Source organism: Opisthocomus hoazin, chromosome 6 (genome assembly GCF_030867145.1).
Source record: "Opisthocomus hoazin isolate bOpiHoa1 chromosome 6, bOpiHoa1.hap1, whole genome shotgun sequence".
Taxonomy (NCBI): Eukaryota; Metazoa; Chordata; class Aves; order Opisthocomiformes; family Opisthocomidae; genus Opisthocomus; species Opisthocomus hoazin.
In genome coordinates, this window is record NC_134419.1 from 11934258 (window position 1) to 11950840 (window position 16583).

General features: G+C 54.2%; 2 protein-coding genes and 2 non-coding genes across 12 annotated transcripts in view; 1 reads left to right on the plus strand and 3 right to left on the minus strand.

The window, feature by feature from the left end:
* Positions 1–4314, minus strand: part of ARMH1 (armadillo like helical domain containing 1) — a 13955-nt gene extending 9641 nt beyond the window's left edge. For 3 of the 7 annotated variants that reach the window (XM_075424634.1, XM_075424635.1, XM_075424631.1), the window contains exons 1-6: positions 4076–4314; positions 3703–3920; positions 3264–3332; positions 2655–2821; positions 1647–1843; positions 1455–1539 (exon numbers count right to left, since the gene is read on the minus strand). In XM_075424634.1, coding sequence (XP_075280749.1) covers positions 1455–1539; positions 1647–1843; positions 2655–2821; positions 3264–3332; positions 3703–3908 — 724 coding nt within the window. In that variant the 5' untranslated portion in view covers positions 3909–3920; positions 4076–4314. Of the gene's footprint in view, positions 1–1454; positions 1844–2654; positions 2822–3263; positions 3333–3702 lie in introns of all 7 variants that reach the window. The other 4 variants (XM_075424630.1, XM_075424633.1, XM_075424628.1 and 1 more) reach the window with 2 other exon arrangements.
* Positions 36–150, minus strand: LOC142361810 (U5 spliceosomal RNA). The gene has a single exon (XR_012764428.1). It is a non-coding gene; the product is annotated as a U5 spliceosomal RNA (small nuclear RNA).
* Positions 900–1014, minus strand: LOC142361834 (U5 spliceosomal RNA). The gene has a single exon (XR_012764452.1). It is a non-coding gene; the product is annotated as a U5 spliceosomal RNA (small nuclear RNA).
* A 3098-nt stretch (positions 4315–7412) lies between the features above and the next one.
* On the plus strand, positions 7413–11642 carry TMEM53 (transmembrane protein 53). 3 transcript variants are annotated; one of them, XM_075424639.1, is made up of 3 exons: positions 7413–7441; positions 8071–8183; positions 10913–11642. In XM_075424639.1, exon 3 carries the CDS (start codon positions 10949–10951, stop codon positions 11573–11575), a length of 627 nt encoding a protein of 208 aa, XP_075280754.1. In that variant the 5' UTR covers positions 7413–7441; positions 8071–8183; positions 10913–10948; the 3' UTR covers positions 11576–11642. The 3 variants fall into 3 exon arrangements, with proteins under 3 accessions (XP_075280754.1, XP_075280753.1, XP_075280752.1); XM_075424637.1 differs by lacking the exon at positions 7413–7441 and adding an exon at positions 7447–7528; XM_075424638.1 differs by lacking the exon at positions 8071–8183 and having other exon boundaries at positions 7440–7528.
* Positions 11643–16583: the final 4941 nt, after the last annotated feature.

Sequence of the window (16583 nt, forward strand, 5' to 3'; positions counted from 1 at the left end):
TCATTAACTGCTCTGTTTTTGACCATTTAAAGAGCAGCTCCACCGAAATGGAGCCTCAAAAAATTCCTCGACACTCGTGCCTGTTCCTCTCCACGGAAATCTTTAGTAAAAGGCGAAAGATTTATGCGATCTGAAGAGAAACCGGAGTATATCGTGCCTTTCACCCTCACAAGTACCCAGCACCGGCTGTCGCTCCATAGGACATGGCGACCCTCACTCCGACAACCACCGCCCCACTGGGCCCCACCCCGGCTCGCCGCGGCTACGGAAACCCCAGCTCGCCTCAAGCCCACCGGCCACAGCGGCTCGGGTGGGCAGTGTCCAGCGGGACCACCATGGCGCTGCCCGCACTGCACCCTGGGTATGCTAATCGCATCCACGCTGAGGCGGGACATGCTAATGAGGCGTCCCGCCCCGCCCCTAGCGCTCCGGCAAGCGGGGAGGCGGGGCCGAGCGGGAACGGGCGGCGCCCGATAGGGAACCGGATGGCCGGGACGGGCCGGTGCTGAGCCGCGGGGAGTAACGGTTGGGTGCCCCGCGGTGCCAGCAGCGCCAGAGCGGCGGCCCGGGTGGGGCTGGAGCGCCGGGGGCAGGTCTGCGGCCAACCGCTTCTCCCGGAGCCCCGCTGCATCGCCCGGGCTGGGAGAAGGGGCCGTCCGATCGCTCGCTCACATTTTGACCGGACAAGGGTAATGAGGGGGCCGCTGCCGGCGGGGGTCGGGGCGGTGCAGAGAGGCCCAGCTCCGCCGTGCGCACCGGGGCCGGGCCCGCAGCAGGCCCGGGCTCTCCTAAGACCCGAGCGGGCTCCTATTCCCCGCCACTCTCCCGTCAGAACCCGGATACCGAGAACACTACGGGTTTTTCTGAGCTGTTCGCTCTATTTTTGACCAAATAAGGGCAGCTCCACCGAAATGGAGCCTCAAAAAATTCCTCAACACTCGTGCCTGTTCCTCTCCACGGAAATCTTTAGTAAAAGGCGAAAGATTTATGCGATCTGAAGAGAAACCAGAGTATACCCGCCCTCCCCCCGCACACGTACCCACCGCCGCCTGTCGCCCCGCACCACACGGCGACACCCGCCACTCCCGTCCGCTCCCTGCTTTCCCGGTCCCCGCCGCGGCACACGGGCTCGGCCCCGCGCCCGGACCCCACCCGTTCCGCGGCAGCGGCGGCGGTGTACACGGCTACCGGGGCCGGGCCGCGGTGCACCCTGGGTATGCAAATGAGAGGAATGCTAATAGCCGTCATGCTAATGAGGCGCCCAGGTCCTTCGCGCCGAGCGCGGCCGCAGCCCGGCGGGAGAGGGGGCTCGGGAGGGGCTGCTGTGCCCGCCCGGCCCCGCCGCGGGCCCCGGAGCCACCCGGGCTGCGGCCTCCCGCCCCCCTCGCCCAACCGCCCCTCCCCACGCCCAGGCCTCCCGCAGCCCTCCCGCAGCCCCTCGGCCGGGTCCTTACCTGTGCACTGGAGCTCCGGGTGCGCGGAGCACAGCGCGCCCAGCACGGGCTGCACCAGGGCGGAGGGGGCCTCTCCCACCTCGTCCTGCGGGAAGAAGGGCAGGGTGGCCGGGACTGCCCTCCTCCAGGGTAGGAAGGACAGGCGTGGAAGCCTACGGTCGCCCTTGGCCCCCAGCCAGGCCCGCGACCCACCTGCATGGCCCCCAGCGCCTGCAGAGCCAGCTGCTGCGCGTGGGGGGAGGCGCACGGCAGCACGGCCACGAGGCCTCTGTAGACTTGGTTCTGGTACTTGGGATTGCCGCGGCCCAGGGAGACCAGCAGCACCTGCACGTCTTCTTGAGCCTCCGCTGAGCTGGAAGTGGCCAAGAACTCGGCGAGGGATTGCACCCCTGGGCGGAGAAAGAGACGCCGCGTCGTGTGCCTGGATGGGTCTGGGTCACCCTGGGTCACCCGTCTCAGCTGTTTCACTGTCACCCCTGAGAGAATCCAGCACTGTGTCCCGACCGAAGTGTGGCTTGAAGAATGGAAGCCAGCAAAGAAGTTCTTTGTCCTTGTCATGAGCCATACTACCAACGGGAGAACCGGTCGGCAATGTTCTCAGCTGCAGTAGGTGGCCAAGGCCCTTCTGCGGGCGGGCACCGGGATGCCAGCAGTGCTGGTGAGGACCCCTCTGCTGATCCTGCCGCTTCGTCTCCCTCTGAGGACGCTGTGACAGCAGGTATCACCCCATAGCCACCGACAACGTCATCCAAACTACAGAACAACTAACGGCATTTGGCTTCCGAGTGAAAAAAAGAGGAAAAAACCCATTGTAATGCTCTTTCAAAAGATAAAAACCACAAAAGCCTCCCACCCCCAGAGGGGAAGGCTGGGAAAGTTTGCAGCAGGTGAACATTGCAGGTAAGAATGGAAACTGATTTGTGGTTTTAACCGGAGCAGTTGCAACCAGCAGGACAGCAATATTGCATCAAAAGAAATGACTGTGAATAAAGCAAGCTCATTAAAAATGAGGGGATGAAATGCAACCGCTCAACAACAGCCGAGGCACTGACCTCCTCCCAGCCAAGTGCTGCGGCAATCTGCCGTCCGGCAGGCGCAGGGAAGGAAGCGGCTCAAGGCGGAGAGCATCCCCGGGGCCAGAGCTCCGGGAGAATGTCCCTGCCTGAATTAGGAAAAAGCAGGGATGGATACACCGCCTACCGTAGCTTTCACAAATGAGCTCCTTATACTTCCTGCCACCATCTGCGACGAGCTGCAGCAGCCTTACAGACTCCCTTTTGTCCTCTTCTTTGAGGTGGTTCAGCCCCAGTACTTCCAGGAGAATCAGGACACCTCCGATCTCCAGAAATTCAATAAGGTATCTGCGTCTGCAAGGACCAGAAGTGTCACTTGCCTTGGAGCCCACCTTCCTCTGTCAGCAGGCCGTTCTCTGGGGAAGCATCACCTCCTGCCTCGCTGCAGCACACTGTGCTGCCAGCAGCTCACCAGCTCCTGGTTTACCCTGTGCTCATTTCAGACACTGAGCCACCGGCACAGAAAGCCCCATGTCCGCACTCAGACTCTCACCACACTCCTTCCACATCGTGTCAGTGACCCAGTGGCTCTGGAGATATGCACAAGCAGTGGATTTGGTTGTGAGAGTATCTGAAATGCTTACCACAAGCCTCCCTGGGGCCTGCCTTGCCTGAAATGCTTACACAGCCTGTCCACAAGACTGCTGAGGACTTGTTATTTGCTTTATCTAGTCGCCCCCTCACCCTCGTGTGCCTTCCCCACAGTGCGTCTCACACAGTGACATTCTATACTCACCCGCTTGCAGCAGATAAGAAGATGCCAATGGACTTGAGCAGCTTGTTGAGGCATGTGCTGTACATGTAGCTGTTTGACAAGGCTAAGGAGAGATTTACAGACCATCGTGGTGGCCCCCAGGCTGCCTTTGGCAATGTGGAGGTCTGAAGCGGGTACTCTCTCTGCAAGAGAGCACGGACCTTCCTATCACAGGCGCACAGAGGCAGCACACTCATCCCAGCATGAGAAAACACACTAATTCTAGGTCCCTGAGGGACAGTTTACATGCCTTTCCCTTCAGTTCCACCTTTAGATGCCCAGGGTTTTTTAACCCTGCAGAACACGGCTGGATATGGATGTCTCCACTCAGAAGCTCATTCTTTAAACAAATTTTCGGTAGAGAACTTTCCCTTCCTCTCCATCCCACTACCACACGCCACCTCCAGCTGTCCAAGGATACGTCATCCTGAGCCACGCTGTCAGGCGAGCCAGAAACAAGCTGGCTCCCTGGGAGAACTCCAGCTCCAGCTCTGGTTCTGTCTTGCCATCATTGCTTTTAATGAAGTTGTCCAGGATGCAGCTTCGAGCAGCTCTGTGGGCATTATCCCACTCCTGCAAGAAAACCATGAGCTTCCTGATGGCTTCCTGTTCTTTGACAGAAGTCATGATCAACTGTGCCTAGAGAAAAGTGAGAAAGAAGTTAAAAAAGGGTTTTGAAGATAGGAAAAGTCTGTGCTAAGGAATTACCACCAGAACCACATTTCAAATCTCTGGCAAATAATATTAAAGCACTTACTAGCCAGTAATTTAATCTAATTTTCCTTTGTACTTACTCCATAGATAGGAAAACTGAGGCAAAAGGAGAGTTCCTGGTCTGAAGCTGCACAATGAATCTGCGACAGACTTGAGATTATTTTCCAGGGCAGGTGGCTTCACCACAGGAACTCTGTTCTCTGCTCTGTTAATAAAGTCATTTTGATGTTACCCATTCCCCCAGCCTCGGTTTCTCACTAGCCTCATGATACGAACACTGCGTCTCATATCTGACCTGCCAGAGAGTAAATAGGGTGAAATGAGAGCACAAATAGGTATGGATTTATGAGGAGTGACAGGGTCAAGGGGGCTGTAAATGCCTGTTAGCACAGCAGTGTGGCATGCCCTCCCTCACGTGATAGAGCAGCAGTCATCTGGACTGGGCCCACAGCCGCTCCAGGAAGATGTGCTTGGCCTTGGCACTGGGAGAGTGCTTCACGGCACTTTGGCGTGACAGATATTTGCTCTGTTTGTTTTTTTTCTTATGTATTTTATATGGCACATTTTTAAACAGTCTAAGAAAGCCTGAAATGACAGGAACTGTAGGTGAGAAGACAGAAGCTCCAGAAACATCCCTTGCCTGCACTTCCTTCCATCCCTCCACACAGGTGTTAAATAAAGCAATCTGTATTTTGCCAAATTTCTTTGGCACACTTTTGGCTCAGTATGACATCCCCTATTCCAGCCTGACAAATGTGAAGGTGCGCTTGGGGCGCGGGGGGGATATGTGAGAGGATTAAGCTCTCTGTTCCTTCAGGTAGGTGAGAATTCCACGGACACGCATGTGCTTGGCTTTAAGACACTGGCCAGGGAGCCTGGCGGTTAAACACCAGTGTCTGTGTGCATACGCAGGCACAGAAAGAGGGACAAGGTCACAGACAGCCGCATTAGCACAGGTGCATTGACCTCCACCAAGCTGTATCAGCATGCCTGAGAAGGAAGGAATTCTTGCCTTATCTAACACAGTTCTTGGACTTCCTACACAAGAAAAGCACCATTTTAGGTTTCATTTAAAGTGTGGCTTGAGAGAAGTTAAAATGACACAAAATCTTTGGGTTTCAGAATAAGAAGTTTATTTCAATGTAATGCAAGTAGTCAATATTACCAGTTTCCTATCTACAAAGTTCTTAAGCTTTTTCTCCTGGAATCTGGAGGAAAATTCCAAATCAGGTCAGAATGTCCCCAAGACACCTGCTCAAAAGTAACTTTCTATTGCTATTGTCTGAACCAGCCTGAAAAAAATGACCAGGAGGCTAACATGCACCTCAGTGCCTGAAAACAAACAAACAAAGTCTTCAAAAAGCTGGCTAAGAAACAATGTTTGAAAATTAAGTTGAGATGAAATTTCATTTGGGAATTAACGGTCTGTGCTCTGTAAGGAGTCTGTGTCCTTGGCAGGGCGTTTTCAGGATCTCCTTTGCGGGGAAGCAGGTTTAAAATAAATCCATTTTCCCAAAATAGTTGTGATTGAAAATGTTATTAGCCATAACAAATGTTAGTGCTGACAGGAGAATGGCCTGTTAGGGGCCTCTGGTGAAACAGTCAAGTGAAAGTCATATTTCACATTATTGCGAGCATTTTCCTGTGATTTACAGAATATTTGTGAAACATTACTTGCAAGGCATATGATTGATATTGAGAGAACAGCTAGTGTGTAGGGGGAATCTGTATTTCACAGAGACTGTTTGCATGAAATTTACAGTCCCATAAAGTGCTCCTCTGTCCTCAACACAGATCTAGTTAAAAGAACTTTACAGTCTGAAACATCCCAAAATTGGCTCTAAATTAACGTTTCCATATTTATGTTTAAGATGCTGGAGGTGTAATGCTATCCCATTTTTATTATAAAGCTGTAGTAACCCCCTCCCCACTATTCAGAAATACCAGCACCTGCTTCTGGACGTGAGGATTTTAGTGATACAAGGGCTTGCCTATGAATCAATGGCAAAAAAAGGAAGAGCTGGAAACGACGATTGCATGAGGCCTCTGAGGATACAGTGGAATCTGTCCCTGGTTGCTATAACAGCATCTGCTGACATAGTAGTCTTTAAGCCAACATTGCAAAGTACTCTGAAAATGTACATGAATATTTTTGTTATGACCATTTTACATATGGGAACATAGAGACACAGGGAAGTTAAATGACTTGCCTGAGTCGTTTGTCAGTGCTAACATCAGCATATAACTCCTGTTTGTTGGCTTCAAACTCTGCTCTCAGTAGTGCTGAACTGTCACCCCAGTCCACCGGACCTAATCATCAAAACAAGGCTGAGTCAGGGCAGTGCTTTATTCCTGCCAAGAAAAACACAAGTGATTTAGGAACTGGCTCTGGCAATTCAGCAGCCCTTTGCATCTGGAGTGCTGCTTAATCACCTGACTGAGACCAAAGGGCAAGCTCATGCTGCGTCAGCCTCAGTCCAAGTGAGGTGCCAGGGACGGATAGCCTTGGACTCACGGAGGGACAGAGTGATGCTGATTTGGTGTTACCTTTGTCTCTTGCAACACCAAGGTTGTGCCCGGCCCCAAGCAAAACTTAGAACGTCTGTTTCCCCAGCAGGTTTCACCCTCTCCTGGCACACCTGCCCCCCAACCCTCCTCACACACCATGCGCCTTCCTCAGTGTACCCAGCCCCTCCCAACCCACAGTCCCCTCTCTCACCTACATGTCCTGCCTTCCAGCCCCACTGTTAACCCCAGCCCTAGCCCCTGCACTCCCCTTGCCCCCAGCCAGGCCCTGCACCCACCCCTACACCCACCCCTGCCCCCCTAATCCTCTGCAGCCTCAACACTCCCTGCCCCAGGCCCAGCCATCCCACCGGACCTAACCCAGCCCAGCCACGGGCCCTGTGCTCCCCCAGACCCCAAGCCCCACCTCAGGCCCCACAGCCCCTCACATGCTCCCTGACCCCAGTGCCCACCCCAGGCCTCCCCGGCCCAAAAGCCCAGCTCAGGACCAACAATCCCCCTCAGCCCCACGCCCACCCTATCCCCCAGCCCCCCCTGCCTGCGTCCCCCACCCCAGGCCCTACAACTCCCCTCATCTCGACCTCCCCCCAGGCCCCACAACCCCCCCGGCCCAGCGCCCGCCTCAGCCCCTCACACCCTCTCGCCTTCCCCGACGGGGTGGACACTGCGGAGAATAACTGACACCGCAGCCGAACCAATCGCGGCCCGCCTCTGCCCCCTCGGCCCAATGGTTGGGTCAATTTCCGCCACAGTGGGCGGGGCGACCAGCCCGGACCGGGTGCTAAGGGCGCGTTGCTAAGGAAGTGGGAGGCGGGTCGGGGAGGGGACGGAGAATGAGGCGGGGTGGGCGCTTTCCTCACCCATTGGCTGCTGGAGGGGAGGGAGGGCGGAGCTTCCGGTGGGGAGAGCGGAAGCCGCAGGTGCGGGTGTGAGGCGGGAGTGCGCGGCGATGGGAACCGGCGGGCTGGAGGCGGCGGTGGTGGAGCTGGCGCCGGCGGAGGCCCACGGTGCGGCCCCGAGCGTGAAGGGGGGCCCCGAGCGTGAAGGGGGGGCGGGCCGGCCCGGAGGACCCCAATGGCAAGAGGGCCCGGGGGAGTCCTGAGGGGGGACCGGGCCTGGAGACCGTCAGGGTGTGTGTGTGGGGGCAGCCGTGGAGACGCTTGTGCCGTACCGGGTGTCCGGTAGTCGCGGCAGGGCAGGGCAGGGCCCTTACCCCCCCCGGAAGCGGGCCGCGGGCTCTGGTGGCTCCCCAGCGCGCGGGAGGCGTGAGGAGGGGTCGCTGCCCCCTGTAGCGGCCTGCGCACCGCTGGCTTGGCGTCAGGGGGGAGCTTTGGGGAGCTGCAGGGACCGGCACCGCGCTGTCCTGCTGAGCGCGGCCGCGTGGTGAAACCGGGGTGAGGCAGCGTTCGTCACTGACCGACGGGTTAAACTTCACCGTTACCCTAAACTTTATTAAGCTGCACCGTTACCCTAACTTTATTAAGCTGCCCTGAGTTCTGATTCTGGCAGGCTGGAGGAGCGTTGTTTTAAGTCTTGTGGTGTGTTGCAGGGAGCAGTACAGAGAGAGGCCGTGCAGGCGGTCAGCCTGTGGTGATCCTTCTGGGTTGGGCGGGCTGCCAGGACAAACACCTGGCCAAATACAGCGCAATCTACAGTCAGAAGGTGAGTAGCTTGTTTAGGTGTTCGTGATGCTGTCATACAGCGCTCTGAGAAACGTCCTCTTTTCTGTGTGTCAGTAAAATCGCTCCAAAGCCTCTCTCAGTCTGAAGAGTCATTGGGAGTGCGTGGCGAGTCCTCTTGTCATCGGAAGCTCCTTGTCTCTCTGAGCCCAGGCAGCGTTATCTAACAGCTGCTGGTGTCATCTTTGTGCATGCAGCTGAGACGAAAATGCTTCCTTGGAGAAACTTTCTGCTGTTGTGTGAGTCACTGGAGTATTTTAAGGCTTTTAAAGGTGTGAGGTTATTCAGGAATGACATGAACTGTGTTAGCTTTCCAAACAGATAAACGTGCAGGGAAAGATTATGCATTTACTGCTTGGTAATAGGCCACAGCGCAGACTTGGTGATGCCAGGCTGAGGGCTGACAGAGCACGTCAGCATCTGTCGTTCCTTCGGCTTTTCCTTCCTTTGAAGATGATTCTTTAGGTGAAATCCAAATTCATTTCATCTTGTCTGTGAAACGAGCATCCTGTGACAATCATACCTGCTCACTAGGACCTCCTTGTGTTTGAGCTAGAGAGGTCTGTCCGGTTGTGAGTTCCCAAAGTGATGAGATTTTCCTTTCTAATACTGTGTTTTACTGGAGTGACCCCAGCTTGTGGTATTGGGACCCAGTGAAACATTAGACTTTTTTTTTTTTTTTGGTCAGCATACAAGGGTCTTGTATTCATCCAATTCTGCTATGGGTGGCAAAGTCTAACAAGTCAATCGTTAATGTGTAATCCAGTGCAAGAGTGGTGAATTGGCATGTTCTAGTGAATAACTAATTGCTAAATGACTGCTGTGACTAAGAGGTGCTGCTGAGCAAATGAGGTGTACGTTAGGTGGCAGCATGCCAACTGTTGTGAAAGTACTTTTTTTGTCAGAAAGATGCTAGGAATGGGGAAAGGAGAGAAAGGGTTTTCTCCCTAATAAGGAAGTGGCTGCAACCATGGCAAGATGGTGCAGAAGACTTTGATTTAAGAACTTCATATCCCTCTTCTTCCTTGTTCACTGTTCAGGCAGCTCTGGGAAGGAGGGCTGTCTTGGTGGCTTTGCCTTGTGTTTGTCAGTGTGTGATGTCAGTGAGTCTAGGTGATAGGAAAGATCTCAAGCATTTATAAATGTCATTCCACTTGCTCTGTTTAGAAACTCCCCCAAGATCCTCTTTCCTAATCTACACCTCAATGTAAGGCCTTAAGTGTAAAGGCAATTGCTCAGGCGTTCTGAGTCTCTGAACCAGTGCGCATCATTTGCACAGAATCACCAAATGGTCGGGGTTGGAAGGGACCTCTGTGGGTCATCTAGTCCAACCCCCCTGCCGAAGCAGGGTCACCTACAGCAGGCTGCACAGGACCTTGTCCAGGCGGGTCCTGAATATCTCCAGAGAAGGAGACTCCACAACCTCCCTGGGCAGCCTGTTCCAGGGCTCCATCACCCTCAGAGTGAAGAAGTTCTTCCTCATGTTCAGGTGTAACTTCCTATGCTTCAGTTTGTGCCCATTGCCCCTTGTCCTGTTGCTGGGCACCACTGAAAAGAGTCTGGCCCCATCCTCCTGACACCCACCCTTCAGATATTTGTAGGCATTTATAGGGTCCCCTCTCAGCCTTTTCTTCTTCAGGCTGAACAAGCCCAGCTCCCTCAGCCTCTCCTCATAGGAGAAATGCTCCAGTCCCCTCACCATCTTCGTAGCCCTCCGCTGGACTCTCTCCAGTAGCTCTTTATCTTTCTTGAACTGGGGAGCCCAGAACTGGACACAGCACTGCAGATGGGGCCTCACTAGGGCAGTGTAGAGGGGAAGGAGAACCTCCCTCGACCTGCTGGCCACATTCCTCCTGATGCATCCCAGGATCCCATTAGCTTTCTTGGCAGCCAGGGCACACTGCTGCCTCATGGTCAACCTGTCGTCCACAAGGACACCCAGGTCACTCTCCACAGAGCTGCTCTGCAGCAGGCCCGCCCCAGCCTGTACTGATGCATGGGGTTGTTCCTCCCCAGGTGCAGGACCCTGCACTTGCCCTTGTTGAACCTCATCAGGTTCCTCTCTGCCCAACTCTCCAGCCTGTCCAGGTCACGCTGAATGGCAGCACAGCCTTCTGGTGTATCCACCACTCCTCCCAGTTTTGTGTCATCGGCAAACTTGCACAGCTGGAGCATTTCAGAAAGGCTCGTGAAAATCGTGTCAGTGTTGCTTGAGGGTGAGTCTTAGAGACAGCTGCAAACAGGTACTACCCAAGGACAGGAAGAAGTTCCTCCTGCTTCTTACGTTGGTTTCAATGTCATGAGCTAGGTTTGTACCAGAGCAGGCCCTTCCTGCCACGGTGGCTGATCCTGAAGGTTTGTGAATCAGGGAGATGGTTTTCTCTTCCTGGGTGAAGACTAATACTCGTAAAAGCTTGGGTGGCAGTGTCCAGGGGTTGTGCCAAGGTGCACAAGAGTTGAAAGGATCTCAAACATCATCAAATCCAGGCCTCTGCTATTGCAGAAACCTTTGTGTAATGCCATGTGCTGTTATGATTAATGTAATCCTATTCATATTGGTGCCTTGCTGCTGACACCAAAGACTTTCTTCTGGCCCTGTGGTTTTTGTCAGAAACCTGTCCCAAAAGTTCATGTTCTTTGTGCTAATGCTTGCCTACTCTGTCTAATTTACAGCACAGCCTAAATGTGTGGGGGGTCTCTTTCTGTTCTTAGGGGTGCACCGTCATCCGGTACACGGCTCCATGGAGGATGGTATTCTTCTCTGAGACCTTTGGCATCAGATCCCTCCAGACCCCAGCCAGGCGACTCCTGGAGCTGCTCTTTGACTACAGCGTTGAAAACAGACCGGTTCTTTTTCATGTTTTCAGCAACGGCGGTGTCATGCTGTACCGCTACATCATTGAGGCGCTCCACACTCACAAGCCATTTAAGAACCTCAAAGTCGCGGGCACCATTTTTGATAGTGCCCCTGGCAGAAGAAATGTGAGAGGAGGCCTTCGTGCCTTGGCAACTGTCTTGGTATCCACAAATGTGCTGCTCAAGTATTTCCTCTTATTTGCTTTTGCTACTACAGCTGTCGTGCTGCGGATCTTGCTGTACCCATTGACCCGCTTCATCCACGAGAGCCATTACGATGCCCTGCTGACGGCACCCTCGCGGTGGCCTGAGCTTTACCTGTATTCCCAGGCCGATGCCGTCATCGAGGCCAGCGAAGTTAAGCACATGGTTGATGCCCGGCAGCGGCTCGGTGTCTCCGTGAAAGCTATAGACTTCTCGGATTCGGCTCACGTCAGCCATATGCGCGCGTATCCCACCTATTACAGCAACCTCTGCACGACTTTCCTCTCTGACTGTGTCGGGGGCTCGCCTCGTTAGTGGTGTGACGACCTCCAGTGTTTGCCTCTGCTTTGCTCAGCTTGTGTGGGAAGTGTCACCCCCCCCCCCCCCCCCCCCCCCCCTCCCTCTTTCCCCACCATCTGCAGTCTGAGAGCCTCCAGGCTGGCCTTCGGGCCAGACACGTCATAGCAGAAAGTAGATACGGATTAATTTAAAGTACTGAAGGTGAAATCCTAGCGCAATTGAAGTTGATGTGCTTTACCAAGGTGTCGCAGACCAGAATTTCACACAGAGTGTTATTTGGCTCTGCCTGACTCCTGTTTCCTCTGCTTTCCGTGTTGCCTCCTCGTCCCTGATGTCTGATGTGCGTGTTCTGTTGCCTTGTACTGATTTCACAATACAGCTCTTCCATGTCTTGATGTTTTTTTTTTTTCATTTCCTCTCTGCCGTTTCTTCTGTCTCGCAGTGAGCAAAAAGAAGCAGCTCTGCAGGACTTTTTTTCTTCTCTTGGTGCATCCCAGCTCTTGTTACACTCCCTGCTGGAGATCAGGCCCAGAAACCGAGTGTAAGATCTGGAAAAGGTGTGTGCAGGGCAGTATGACCAGCCTGTCGTCTGGTTCCATTAAAGAGCTGAGACAGAGCAGTCAAAGCTCTGATCCTTGGTGTGTGTGATAAATCTTTTGTGTTCTTTGACCAAAAGATTTAAGTTAGCCTTTCTGAATGTGTCTTGTGTTTTGTTTCTCTTCCTTGCAGTCTTTTGTGTGTCCTTCCGAGTGGTTTCACTGTTTTGGAGAACTGCTCATTTATTACTGTGTGTCTTTGAGCAGCCTGTATTGCGCATCTGGAAATGCAGGGAAACTGCAACCCGAAAAACCTCAGAAACAGAAAGGTGGAACTGCAGAGAAAAAGGAAACTGTCTCTTGCAACTATGATTTATACTGGGTGTTTCTTAAATCACTTCCAGCCCAGAAATCACCATGAGATTTGATGTTTTTCCCCATAGTGCTCTCTTCAGATGATCTGTCTTTGCTGTCTGTGCAGCTTGTACTAGTAATACAAGAAATTAGTTCCTTCCACCTCGTGAAAAAGTAGCCGATTGCACTGCACTTCAGCCAGGTTTGGTTTGGTGTTTTGTTGTTTGTTTGCGGGAGAAGCGGGAGGTAAAGACAGAGGAGAGCCTGCTAATGTGATTATGCCATGTCACAGTGTTGCAAGCTGGTTAGTAATGTGGTGGACAGGATTAGCAAGGGAAAATTCCCTGTCAAAGGTTGCCAGGAACAGGCTCTGGAGGGCTATGGGCCTTGTCTGGGCGAGGGGCTGCCCTCGAGAGGTGAGAGCACAAAAAGAATGAGGATTTTTACAGGAGGTGTTTGCTGCCCATGGGCTGCTGTGCTTGCCTTGCCCACCCTTGGGGTGCTGCCATCCACGATTACAAAGCACTTGCTGTGCTGAATGGGAGGCACTAAAATAATTTGGCAGTTGAAAACAAGAACTGTAATGCCTCAGAAATGGCAGCACAGGGTGAGCTGTGGTCAGTGGCCAGCACAGCTGCTTTTAGCTTATTTACAGAATCACAGCACGGCAGGGGTTGGAAGGGACCTCTGTGGGTCATCAAGTCCAACCCCCCTGCCGAAGCAGGGTCACCTACAGCAGGCTGCACAGGACCTTGTCCAGGCGGGTCTTGAATATCTCCAGAGAAGGAGACTCCACAACCTCCCTGGGCAGCCTGTTCCAGTGCTCCATCAGCCTCAGAGTGAAGAAGTTCTTCCTCATATTCAGATGGAACTTCCTGTGCTTCAGTTTGTGCCCATTGCCCCTTGTCCTGTTGCTGGGCACTACTGAAAAGAGCTTGGCCCCATCCTCCTGACACCCACCCTTCAGATATTTGTAAGTATATATTAGGTCCCCTCTCAGCTTTCTCTTCTTCAGGCTGAACAAGCCCAGCTCCCTCAGCCTGTCCTCGTAGGAGAGCTGCTCCAGTCCCCTCACCTTCCTTGTAGCCCTCCGCTGGGCTCTCCAGTAGCTCCTCATCTTCCTTGAACTGGGGAGACCAGAACTGGACACAGTACTCCAGATGGGGCCTCACTAGGGCAGAGTAGAGGGGAAGGAGAACCTCCCTCGACCTGCTGGCTACACTTCTCCTGATGCATCCCAGGATCCCATTAGCTTTCTTGGCAGCCAGGGCACACTGCTGCCTCATGGTCAACCTGTCATCCACCAGGACACCCAGGTCCCTCTCAGCAGAGCTGCTCTGCAGATCCGCCCCAAACTTGTACTGATGCATGGGGTTGTTCCTCCCCAGGTGCAGGACCCTGCACTTGCCCTTGTTGAACCTCATCAGGTTCCTCTCTACCCAACTTTCCTGCCTGTGTGGGTCTCACTGAATGGCAGCACAGCCTTCTGGTGTATCTACCAAACCTCCCAGTTTGGTGTCATCGGCAAACTTGCTTAAAGCAAAGAATAACCCTGTGCTGGGCATGGTTTTAAAGGGTGGACTGGGGTGTAGAGGATAGGTGAGAATTACCTGAAAATGGGCTGGTGGCCTGGTTTGACTTCAGTTTTTTTTTTAAAGTGAAAACTGGCCCTGGGCACAGGAGCCCCTGCTGCTCGGCATCCAGTCTTCTGCAGGTGTGATCCCAGTTTCAGCTTCTGCTGTGAAGATGAGGGCTGCCCTGCGGTAAGGTGGCCTTCAGCCTGCTGCTTTTCGTGGAGAAGTTCTTGTTCCTGGGTTTGGACCTGTAAAATCCAGGCATGGTCCCGTGTCCCCAGAAAGCCCGTTGGAGATCTCCCAGCTTTTTAAAGCGGCCCCCCATCAGTGCCATAACTCCTGAGCTGTGCTCTGTTTGCCTGCTGTCCTGGAGAGCTGGGCTGCGTCTGCTGAGCCTCCAGCCTGTTTGTGGCACTGTGAAAACTCCTAGGGAGCGGAGGTGATAAAGGTTATTTAACTAGCACTTGCCCTCATGCTGGTTTTGACGGGTTCAGTATTTACAGAACAGTTAAACACTCCATAATGTACGCCTCTGAATTAATACAGTTGTGCTGGGCTGGGAATCTGCTGTTCATGTTTATTGTCATGGGTGCTGAACTTCTCCTGTCGAAGGACTGGGGCTGTGGCAGAGCGTGGCTGGCAGGTGCTGGAGCTGACCCCTCTATCCCTGTGTGACGGGATGGCGAAGCTCCTGCTGGGAAGAGCCTCGGCCGTATCGGCTACGCCTTCCATGCCCACCTTCACCTCCCCGCCGCGGGACTGCTGCTCCCCCAGCTCAGCCCGGCCCTGCTCCCCCTCCTTGCTTTTCAGGATGGTGGGCCAGGAGCGGGGGCTGCCTGCTGGAGCTCTGCAGTCGGAGGTGGGAGCTGGCTTGCAGGCGTTCCAGTGCTGCAAAACTGACTGGAAATTCAGGGCTAATTCGTGTACACACCTCTCCGAGAGCAGGGGGATCTCGAGCAAGCCAGTGGTTCGCAGAGGAAGCCATCGGGTTTCATTTTCCGTATCCCAGCAAGTTGTAGTGATGATGGTGATGACGAGCAGTGTGTTAAACATATTGTGTGATATATTGCCCCCTTCTTTCCTATGCAGCAGGTATGCTCGCCCCCCCTACTGCCCTCTTTATTTCTGTTGGTTGTTATTTGGAACAGAAGGTTAATAATTGGAGCCTGAAGGCGCACAGCCAAGAACTGATCCAAGCACTACTGGATTAAAAAAAAAAAAAAAAAGTCTCTAATCCTTGCTAAACTGTCACAGTTTGGTGCAGCCGCTGTTCCTAAGGAGCTTTGGCCTGACCGCTGAAAGCCAAAGGTGGGAGATCTTGGCAGATCCAGGTCAATCTCTCATCGCAGATCTACTCTTTGTGAGGAAAAGCGCAGCATCCCTGGGCTTACCGGGAGGGGGACGTGGCATCGAGCTCGTTGTCCTGCACGGCCGGCAGAGAGTAGGCGAAGCACCCACGGTGGTGGGAGAGGAGGGTGCCCAGGGCCCAGCCACTGCCCTTGTGCGTTTCCCAGCTAGGTTCCTTTTGTAGGAGCAGTAATTAACCTTTCCTCGCCAGCAGAAGCCATTTGTGAGCGTTTCTTCCGAGGGAGCTGGCTGCCAGCGTGCTCCCCCATGCTGTGTTTTCTCCCCAGGCAGCGCTGATGCTACAGAAAGGTTCTAAAAAAGAAAAGAAAAAAAAAAAAAGCTGCCGAGTCAGTGTTTGGGGTGGTTGTGTTCCTGGGCTGGAGGGTGTGTGGGTGCTGCGGGAGGGTGCTGGCGCAGCCAGGGTCCTCCGCAGCGATGGGAGAGGCTGCGGCAGGGGCCATGGCCGTGGCCTGGCCCAGCCAGGGGTTGCGGTTTGGAGCGGAGGGGAGCAGCTCGCAGCACGAGCAGTTCAAACCAAGCCCCTGGGTGAAGGCTGGCCTGCGCCCACGCACAGTAAAGGTGTTTGAAAACAAATCTGCTGTTGCCTTTGGTGTGTTGGGGCAGCAAGTGGTGCACGGGCTGAGGTCCCGTCTTTGTACGTGTCGGGGCGTCGCAGGCTTTGCCGCTGGTGGAGAAGTGTGAGGGCTTGAGATGGAAATGAGCAACCCAAACCCACGTGCTGCTTCCTAGAAAGAGAAGGGGAGGGCATGGGGCGGCGTGGGGCTGGTCTCCATCGCCTGTGGAGGGGGCAGCTGGCAGAGAGCGGCTGTGCCGACCTCCCTGGCCTGGAGGAGAGCAAACAGCCTCGAGTTGCGCCAGGGGAGGTTTGGGTTGGCGATCAGGAAAAAATTATTCACCGAAAGGCTTGTTGGGCACTGGCCGTGGTGGAGTCACCATCCCTGGAGGGGTTTAAAAGGCTTGTGGTCGTGGTGCTTGGGGACAGGGTTGGGTGGCGGGGTTGGCAGTGTTGGGCGAACGGTTGGACTCGACGATCTTAAAGGTCTTTTCCAACGTAAATGGGGGTTCCGTGATTCCACCAGCGGGGGCAGCCCGGCGCGGGGGGAGCCGCACTCCACGAGGTGGCAGCAGCCCCCTCTGTGTGGAGAGGGTGCGGGTGGGGAGATGAGGAGAGGTTGAGGGTGCTGGGCTTGT

What these genes read in the sequence shown, in the direction of transcription:
- TMEM53 (XM_075424637.1), top strand. Translation starts at nt 7,471, where the DNA reads ATGGGAACCGGCGGGCTGGAGGCGGCGGTGGTGGAGCTGGCGCCGGCG. An exon ending in GGCGCCGGCGGAGGCCCACG is followed by an intron (nt 7,529 to 8,070) that starts GTGCGGCCCCGA and finishes GGTGTGTTGCAG; the next exon opens with GGAGCAGTACAGAGAGAGGC. An exon ending in GCGCAATCTACAGTCAGAAG is followed by an intron (nt 8,184 to 10,912) that starts GTGAGTAGCTTG and finishes TTCTGTTCTTAG; the next exon opens with GGGTGCACCGTCATCCGGTA.